General features: G+C 63.5%; 1 protein-coding gene across 1 annotated transcript; it reads right to left on the bottom strand.

Moving 5' to 3' along the window:
- Positions 1-277: 277 nt before the first annotated feature.
- LOC132321048 (potassium-transporting ATPase alpha chain 1-like) lies at positions 278-7,105 on the bottom strand (the record flags this gene model as incomplete). Its single annotated transcript, XM_059834657.1, has 13 exons — positions 7,067-7,105; positions 6,831-6,938; positions 6,229-6,288; positions 5,115-5,318; positions 4,363-4,476; positions 4,122-4,256; positions 3,909-4,026; positions 3,567-3,835; positions 3,058-3,256; positions 2,857-2,966; positions 2,006-2,140; positions 1,372-1,552; positions 278-447 (listed from the first exon to the last, which is right to left on the bottom strand). Coding segments are annotated over exons 1-13 (1,842 nt in total), but the record flags the coding sequence as incomplete, so codon positions are not given.
- Between the last annotated feature and the right edge of the window lie 2,700 nt (positions 7,106-9,805).

Below are 9,805 nucleotides of genomic sequence, written 5' to 3'. Positions count from 1 at the left end.
TGTGTCCCCAAATCCCTCCATGTCCTTCCGTGTCCTCGATGTCCCCCCATCCCCATGTCCCTCACGATGTCCACCCCGTGTCCCCAAATCCCTCCATGTCCTTCCGTGTCCTCGATGTCCCCCCATCCTCTTGTCCCTCATGATGTCCACCCCCACGTCCCCAAATCCCTCCGTGTCCTTCCATGTCCTTGATGTCCCCCCATCCCCATGTCCCTCTCAGTCCCCATGTCCCTCTCAGTCCCCATGTCCCCCCGTGCCATGTCCCCACGTCCCCTACCCTGATACCAGCCGTGCGACACTTGAGCACGGCCTGGGGGACGGTGGCCCTGGGTGGGTCGATCATGGACACCAAACCGGCGAAGCAGAGACCCACGGCCACCTCCGGCAGCGCCTCGGGGTCCGTCCCCGCTGCCACCGTCCCCGCCGGCAGCCAGCGGGCGCAGAATCCTTGGGAGGGACAAGGGGAGGGACGTGAGGGGACATGGGGTGACGGTGGGACCCATGTGCATGGGGGTGTTGTGTGTGCCACCCCGCCCGCACATGTGTCCTCCATCCCATGTCCCCATGTCCTTCCATGTCCCCTCCACGTCCCCTCATGTCTCCCCATCTCCCCGTGATGTCCCCATGTCACCATCTCCCCATGTCCCCATGATGTCCCCCCATCCCCATGATGTCCCCATGTCCCCATCTCCCCATGATGCCCCCCCCATCCCCATGATGTCCCCATGTCCCCGTGTCCCCCCCATGTCCCCATATCCCCATGTCCCACCATCTCCCCATGATGTCCCTCCATCCCTACGTCTCTCCACGCCCCCATCTCCCCATGGTGTCCCCCCATCCCCATGACGTCCCCATGTCCCCCATGTCCCTGTGTCCCCCCATGTCCCCATATCCCCATGTCCCACCATCTCCCATGATGTCCCTCCATCCCTACGTCTCTCCACACCCCCATCTCCCCATCTCCCCATGGTGTCCCCCCATCCCCACGTCCCCTCCATCTCCATTTCCCTCCACACCCCCCATCTCCCCCCACCACCCCACTCACCCAACACCCTCTCCCCACACCCCCCCCATCTCCCCATGATGTCCCTCCATCCCTACATCTCTCCACGCCCCCATCTCCCCATGGTGTCCCCCCATCCCCACGTCCCCTCCATCTCCATTTCCCCCCACACCCCCCATCTCCCCCCATCACCCCACTCACCCAACACCCTCTCCCCACACCCCCCCCACCTCCCCATGATGTCCCTCCATCCCTACGTCTCTCCACGCCCCCATCTCCCCATGGTGTCCCCCCATCCCCACGTCCCCTCCATCTCCATTTCCCCCCACACCCCCCATCTCCCCCCACCACCCCATCACCCCACTCACCCAACACCCTCTCCCCACGCCCCCCCAGCTCGGCGTAGGCCCCCTCGAAGGCCTCCCGCCATTGGGCGTCCAGGGCCAGCTCCTGTCCCTTCAGCAGCACCGTGCTGCACCGTTCCAGCACCCGCTCGGGAGCACCTTTCAGCACCAGGAGCTGCCGTTCTCCCACCTCGTGGACCGACAGCTGTTGAGGGACACGGATGCCTGCGTTCCCACCCGGATGCTTGCGTTCCCACCCGGATGCCTGGGTCCCTTCCGGATACCTGCGTCCAACCTAGACACTTGGGTGCTTCTCAGTAGCCTGGGTGCCCTCCGGATAACTGGGTCCCCCTCGGACACTTGGGTCCCTCAAGGACATCGAGGTCCCTCCTGGACACCTGGATCCTCACCCGGATGCCTGGGTGTGTCCCCCCGGATTCCTGTGTCCCTCCTGGACACCTGGATCCCCTGGGACACCCGGGTCCCCCTTGGACACTTGGGTCCCTCATGAATATCAAGGTCCTTCTTGGATACCTGGGTCCGCCCCGGACGCCTGGGTCCCCTTCCCGGACTCCCGGGTCCCCTTCCTGGACTCCAGGGTCCCCACCGGATACCTGGGTGCCCTCCCAACCCACCCTGGACTACGGGGTCCCCCCACCTGGAACTTGTTGGTGGAGTTGAAGGGCAGCTCGGCCACCTTGGGGAACCGTCCCCGCGCCTCCGCCACCGTCCCCACCGTCACCTCCGCGAACTTCAGCAGCGCCGTCTCCGAAGCGTCGCCGATGACATCACGCTGAGGGGGCGGGGCTTAAGCGGGTGGGGCATATCACCCCATATAGAGCCCCTATGGGGTAGATCCTGGCCCCTATATGCCTCTCCAAGCCCTATATAGGGCCCCTATGGGAGTCCCTGTATTGCCCTCCCAGCCCATATATTGCCCCTATATATGCCCATATAGTGCCCCTATTGGCATCCTCACCCCTAGATGCCCCTCCCAGCCCCATATAGGGCCTGTATGGGGGTTCTTGGCCCCTATACACCCCTCCCAGCACCATATAATGCCCCTATGGGTGTCCTGGGCCTTACATGCCACCCCGAGCCCTATATAGGGCCCCTATACACACCCCTCGCACCATATAGAGCCCCTATGTGGGCTCCTGTATGGCCCTCTCAGCCTCATATAGGGCCTCTATAGACCCCTCTCAGTCCCATACAGGGCCCCTATGGGGTGTGTGTGTGGGGTGTCCCTGTATGCTGCTCCCAGCCCCATATTGTACACCTATAGGGGTCTTGGCCCCCTATACACCCTTCTGAGCCCCATATAGGTCCTCTTTAGAGGTCCCGGCCCCTATACACACCTCCCAATCCCATATAAAGCCCCTATACCCCCATCCCAGCCCCATACAGGGACCCTCTACACCCCTCCCAGCCCCATATAGGGCCTCTATATGGCCCTCCCGGTGCCATATAGGGCCCCATATAGGGCCTGTGGCCCCATACGCGTCCCACCTTGGCCACGGGGATGTTGTCTTGTCCCGGCTTGAACTGGGCCCTATTGCAGAGGGTGACCACGCGGCTCAGCATGGTCCACGTCTCCGACGATTGGTCGAAGCTCTGACCTGGGTGGTGGGACATAGGGGGTCACCTGGAGGGACCCCAGGCGTCCGGGGTGGGGTGGGTGGGCGGGGTGGACCTAGGCATCCGGCTCACCCGATTGGTCCTCGGTGGTGTCGGCCGTATGGATCTGGTTGTCGAACCAGAGGTGCGCCACCGTCATCCGGTTTTGGGTGAGGGTCCCCGTCTTGTCGGAGCAGATGACCGAGGTGGAACCCAACGTCTCCACCGCTTCCAGGTTCTTCACCACGCAGTTCTTCCGCGCCAGACGCTTCGCCGTCAACGAGAGGCAAACCTGGGGCCGGAGAAGTCCCTCAGCACCCCGGGGAACCCTGGGAGCCCTATGGCACCCATGGGACCCTTGGGGACCTCCTGGAGCTGGTGGGGTGACCTTGGAGCCACGGGGACCTCCAGGAAAGCAGTTGATGCCCGTGGACCCGTAGGAATCAACAGGCCCCGTGTAGACCCCCCGCCCCGGGTTGCGTTGGACCCCTGGGTCCCATATAAGCCCCGTGAAGACCCTCGGGGGCCCCATAGCACCCATGGTTTGTGATGGGACCCACAGCCCTAGAGCGCCAACCCCCTGTGACGGCCCCAAGCCATACCGTGACAGTGGCCAGCAGCCCCTCGGGGACGTAGGCCACGACGATGGCCATGAAGAAGACCATGGCACGGAGGAAGGGGTAGCCGATGACCATGGCCACCACGAAGAAGGTGGCGCCGAAGAAGATGGCGAGGCCGGCGATGATGTCAACAAAGTGCTCGATCTCGATGGCGATGGGCGTCTTCTCGTTCTCTACCCCCGAGGCCAAGCTGGCGATGCGCCCGATGATGGTCCGGTCGCCCGTGTTGATGACCAACCCCATGGCTGTCCCTACGGGACCCAGAAATCCGGGTGGGACCCAAGTGTCCGGGAAGGGGAACCCAGACATCCGGGTGGGACGCACCTTCTAGGCACATGGTGGAGAAGAAGGCGATGTTGCGGGTCTCCAAGGGTGAGTCGTGGGTGCACTCGGGTGACCGCGTCTGGGGTTCCGACTCCCCCGTCAACGACGAGTTGTCCACCTGGAGGTGGTGGTGGGAGGACATGGCTCACCCCAGGGGGGACCCAGGCGTCCGGCTACCGCCCCCCGGCAAGGGACCCAGACCTCCGGGCCCACCTTGCAACCCTGAGCTGAGATGATGCGGATGTCTGCGGGAACCCGGTCCCCTCCTTTGATCTCCACCAGGTCACCCACCACCAACTCGTTGGCGTTGATCTGCAGCTTGTCCCCTTCCCGGATCACCGTGGCTTGCTGGAGGTGACAGGAGAATCCAGGCGTCCGGGTGGGGACCCAGGCATCCGGATGGAGACCCAAGCATCCGGGTGGGGAAGGGACCCAGTTGTCCAGGTGGCCCCACCTGAGGGACGAGGTTCTTGAAGCTGGCGATGATGTTGGTGCTCTTGAACTCCTGGTAGTAGCCGAAGCAACCGGTGACGACGACGACAGCGATGAGGGCGATGGCGAGGTACAGCTGGGTGTGGTGGGGACAGGATCAGGCCCCCGGGGTGGGCACCCGGGTGTCCGAGTGCTCCCATCCAAGGGGACCCAGGCATCCCGTCCTCCAGAGGGTCCAAGGCATGTAGTTCCTCCCCCAGAGCCCCCCAAGTTGCCCCCTCCTGAGGGTCCCTGGCTTCCAGGTGCCCCCAAGATAGACCCAGATGTTCTCCCGATGGACCCTGGTGTCCCCCCAAGATGGACCCAGGTGTTTCCCTGGATGGACCCAGGTCTTCCTCAACCCTGGACCCATGCGTCCCTCTGAGATGGACCCAGATGTTCTCCCAGATGAATCCAGATGTTCTCCAGCCCTGGTGGACCCAGGTGTTCCCTGGATGGACCCGGGGACCCAGACGTCCTCCCCAGATGGATCCAGATGTTCCTCAAGATGGACTCAGGTGTTCCCTGGATGGACTCGGGGACCCAGACGTACTCCCCAGATGGATCCAGATGTTCCTCAAGATGGACCCAGGCGTTCCTCAGCCCATGGACCCACCCGTGTCCCCCCGGGATGAACCAGGTGCCCCCCCACCCAAGATAAACCCAGGTGTGTCCCCCAAGATGGACCCAGGTGCCCCCTCCCCACCCCAGGATGGACCCAGGCATCCGGCGTACGTTGTCGGAGCTGCCGCGGTCACCCTCCCCCTCCTGCACGCCGTAGGCGATGAGGCAAATGGCCGCCGCCACCCACATCAGGCACTGGAGACCCCCGGCCAACTGCCGCCCAAACTTGACGCATTCGGGGGTCCCCTTGGGGGGGCGGAGCTCGTTGGGACCATCCCGCAGCAGCCGCTCGGCTGCCACCGCCTCCACCAGGCCCTGCCGGGGTCAAGCGGGGTCATGGGGTCAATGGGGTCAATGGGGTTGGTGGGGTCAATGGGGTTGACGTGGTTGGTGGGGTCAATGGGGTTGATGGGGTCAACGGGGTTGGAAACGTCAATGGGGTCAATGGGGTTGGTGGGGGTCATGGAGTTGAGTGGGGTCAATGGGGTCGATGGGGTCAATGGGGTCAATGGGGTTGGTGGGGTCAATGGGGTTGGAGAGGTCAATGGGGTCAATGGGTTTGGTAGGGGTCATGGAGTTGAGTGGGGTCAACGGGGTCAGTGGGGTCAATGGGGTTGGTGGGGGTCATGGAGTTGAGTGGGGTCAACGGGGTCAGTGGGGTCAATGGGGTTGGTGGGGGTCATGGAGTTGAGTGGGGTCAACGGGGTCAGTGGGGTCAATGGGGTTGGTGGGGTCAATAGGGTTGGAGAGGTCAATGGGGTTGGTGGGGGTCATGGAGTTGAGTGGGGTCAACGGGGTCAGTGGGGTCAATGGGGTTGGTGGGGGTCATGGAGTTGAGTGGGGTCAACGGGGTCAATGGGGTCAATGGGGTTGGTGGGGTCAATAGGGTTGGAGAGGTCAATGGGGTTGGTGGGGGTCATGGAGTTGAGTGGGGTCAACGGGGTCAATGGGGTTGGTGGGGGCAATAGGGTTGGAGAGGTAAGTGGGGTCAATGGGGCTGATGGGGGTCAATGGGGTCAATGGGGCTGGTGGGGTCAGTAGGGTCAACAGGGTTGATGGGGCTATGGAGGGTCAACAGGGTCAATGAGGTTGATTGGGGTCAAGGGGATTGGTAGGGTCATGGGGTCAATGAGGTTGACAGAGGGGTTGGGGGTCAGGGGGTCATGGTGGTGGGAGCTGTGGGGGTTGTGGGGTCAGCCGGGGTCAGAGGTCAGGAGTCACCCACCTTGGTGATGCTGGTGCTGTACTTGACCTCCAGGTCGTTCACGTCGAGCTTGTGGTCATCCTGGGGGCACCCGCCTCATCACTGGCCTCTGACCCCTGACCCTCCCAGTGCCCCCCAGTATAGCCCAGTGCCCCCACTGCCCCTCCCAGTGCCCTACTGACCTTCCCAGTTCCCCTCTTGACCCTTCTTGACCTCCCAATCCTCCCCATTGACCCTCCCAGTCCCCTATTGACCTTTGTTGACCTCCCCATGCCCACATTGACCTCCCAGTCCATCCCAGTTCCCCCCATTGACTGTCCCAGTTGCCTCCGTTGGCCCTTGATGACCCCTCCGCTCCCCCAGTTGACCTCCCCGTCCCCCTTGTCCCTCCCAGTCCCCCCTGTTGCCCCCCCCAATCCCTCCCAGTCCCCTTTGTTGACCTCCCAGTCCTCCGTTGACCTCCCAGTGCCCCCCATTGACCCACCATCCCTCCCAGTGCCCCCCATTGATGCCCAGTCCCTCCCAGTCCCCTTTGTTGACCTCCCAGTCCCTCCCACCCCCCCCAGCTGACCTCCCAGCAGTCCCCAATGACCCTCCCAGTCCCTCCCAGTTCCCCCCCATACCACATCCATCTCCTTCTTCATGTCCTCCAGCTTCTCCTGCTTGCGGCGGCCACGCCCCTTTGGCGCCGGGGGCGGGGCCTTGCCCCGGGGCCCCAACTCATAGCTCTCCTGGGGGTAGAGTTCAGAGGTCAAGGGTCGTCTGGGGGGGTGGGTGGGTCCCTCATCCATCCCTCTGTCCGTCCCTCCCTCCCTCTCTCCGCCATCCCACCTCCGTCTTTCCCTTCACCTCGTGTCACCTTCTCTCCGTCCACGTGTCCTGATGTCTGTCCCTCCATCGCGCCTTCCCTCTGTCCATCCGTCTGTCCGTCCCTCCATCCCTCTGTCCATCCCTCTGTCCATCTATCCAACCCTCTGTCCATCCTTCTGTCCCTCCCTCCCTCCCTCTGTCCCTCCCTCCATCCTTCTGTCTGTCCCTCTGTCCATCCCTCCATCCCTCTGTTCCTCCCTCCATCCCTCTGTCCATCTGTCCATCCCTCCCTCCCTCCGTCCATCCTTCTGTCCATCCCTCCAACACTTCCTCCATTCCTCTGTTCCTCCATCTGTTCCTCTGTCCCTCTGTCCATTGCTCCACCCATCCTTTTGTCCTTCTCTCCCTCCATCTCTCCTTCCCTCCCTCCCTCCCTCTTTCCATCCTGTCCATCCCTCCATCTGTTTCTCTGTCCATCCCTCCCTCCTTCTGTCCATCCCTCCATCTATCCCTCCCTCCCTCCTTCCCTCCCTCTGTCCTTCTGTCCATCCTTCCAATCCTTCCTCCACCCCTCTGTCCCTCCATCTGTCCCTCTGTCCATCCCTCCATCCCTCCACCCATCCTTTCACCCTTCCCTCCCTCCATCTCTCCCTCCCTCCCTCCATCCCTCTTTCCATCCTGTCCATCCCTCTGTCCTTCTGTCCATCCCTCCCTCCCTCCATCCCTCTTTCCATCCTGTCCATCCCTCTGTCCTTCCCTCCCTCCCTCCCTTCCTCCCTCTTTCCATCCTCTCCAACCCTCTGTCCTTCTGTCCATCCCTCCATCCCTCTTTCCATCCTGTCCATCCCTCTGTCCTTCCCTCCCTCCCTCCCTTCCTCCCTCTTTCCATCCTGTCCATCCCTCTGTCCTTCTGTCCATCCCTCCATCCCTCCACCCATCCTGTCCATCCCTCTGTCCTTCTGTCCATCCCTCCATCCCTCTTTCCATCCTGTCCATCCCTCTGTCCATCCCTCCCTCCCTCCCTCTTTCCATCCTGTCCATCCCTCTGTCCATCCCTCCCTCCCTCCCTCTTTCCATCCTGTCCATCCCTCTGTCTTTCTGTCCATCCCTCCATCCCTCTTTCCATCCTGTCCATCCCTCTGTCCTTCCCTCCCTCCCTCCCTCCATCCCTCTTTCCATCCTGTCCATCCCTCTGTCCTTCCCTCCCTCCCTCCCTCCATCCTTCCCTCCACCTCTCCCTCCATCTTCTCCACCTCCCTCCCTCACCTCCTTCCCCATGGCAGCTCCCAGCAGCTCCCAGTGCCTCCCAGTGCCTCCCAGTCCCCTCCCCACCTCCCCTTATACCCCCCCAGCGGGGAACCGCCCCAAGGTGACCTCGCCCTGACGCCTGGGTCCCTCCTGTGTCGGGGGGGGGGGGGGGGTGGGGACACCCGAACGCGTGGGTCCCTTTTTGGGGAGGGGACAACCTGGACCCAAGGAGGGGGTGGGGGGGGTCTTGGGGGGTGGGGTTACCCCGACACCTGGGTCCCCCCCAAATGTCTGGGTCGCATGGTGGGGTGGGGCAGAGGGTGGGCTCCCGGACCCCTGGGACCCCCCCCCCAGGCCCACGCCGCCCTCGGGTCGCCCTTGATGCCGTTGCCCCCCCCCGCCCCGCCCCCCCCTTATCAGGTTCTGGTTTATCAAATGTGGGGGAGGGGAGGCCCCGGCCGCCTACGTCCCCTTTTACTATTCGTTAATGATTAATTACGGATATCTTATCGGCCTCGTTCCCGACGTCCCCGTGATGGGGGGGGGATTTAGTTATGGGGGGGGTTGTCTCTGGGGACCCAGGCATCTGGGAGTTCCCATCATGCCTTGCTCTCCCCCATAGCCACCATCGCCCGGCCCCAGGCGTTCGGGCCCCACGGCGTCACCCCGCCTCGCTTGGGTGAACCCCAGCGTCCGGGCTCCCATCACGTCCTTCCCGCCCCCCCCAAAAAAGGGAACCCAGGCATCCGGGCTCCCGTGATGCTTTGCTCTTCCCCCCCCCCCCCCTCCAAGGGGACCCAGGTGTCCGGGTTCCCATCAGGCTTTGCGGTTGGGGTGGGTGGTTGGGGGGGGGGGTGGTGGTTGTGGGGTGGCATGACCCGCCCCGGACGCCTGGGTCCCCCGTGGGGCATGGCCCGAACGCCTGGGTCCACTGCGCAAGACCCGCCCGGACGTCGGGGTCCTCCATCCTTCAAGCTCAACTTGGGGGGGGGTGAGGTGAGAAGGGACCATTGATTGGCCCCAACACCCGGGTCCCTTGGGGGCAGGAGGTCTATGGGGTGGTGGGACCTAGAGGTGGTGGAATCGGGATGCCCGGATCCCTTCAGGGCATCTATGGGGTGGTGGGACCCAGACACCTGGGTCCCTTCGGGGCAGGAGGTCCTTTGGGTGGTGGGACCTCAATGCTTGGGTCCCTTCGGGGCATCTATGGGGTGGTGGGACCCAGACGCCCAGGTCCCTTCGGGGCAGGAGGTCTTTTGGGTGGTGGGACCTGGACGCCTGGGTCCCTTCGGGGCATCTATGGGGTGGTGGGACCCAGATGCCCGGGTCCCTTCAGGGCATGACATCCTTTGGGTGGTGGGACCTGGACGCCTGGGTCCCTTTGAGGCAGCTATGGGGTGGTGGGACCCAGACGCCCGGGTCCCTTTGGGGCAGGAGGTCCTTTGGGTGGTGGGACCCAGACACCTGGGTCCCTTTGGGTCATGGGGGTCTATGGGGTGATGGGACCCATACGCCTGGGTCCCTTTGGGGCAGGAGGTCC

Source organism: Gavia stellata, unplaced genomic scaffold, assembly GCF_030936135.1.
Source record: "Gavia stellata isolate bGavSte3 unplaced genomic scaffold, bGavSte3.hap2 HAP2_SCAFFOLD_887, whole genome shotgun sequence".
Lineage (NCBI taxonomy): Eukaryota > Metazoa > Chordata > Aves > Gaviiformes > Gaviidae > Gavia > Gavia stellata.
The sequence above is the reverse complement of the archived record's forward strand: the minus strand, read 5'-3'. Positions and strand labels throughout refer to the sequence as shown.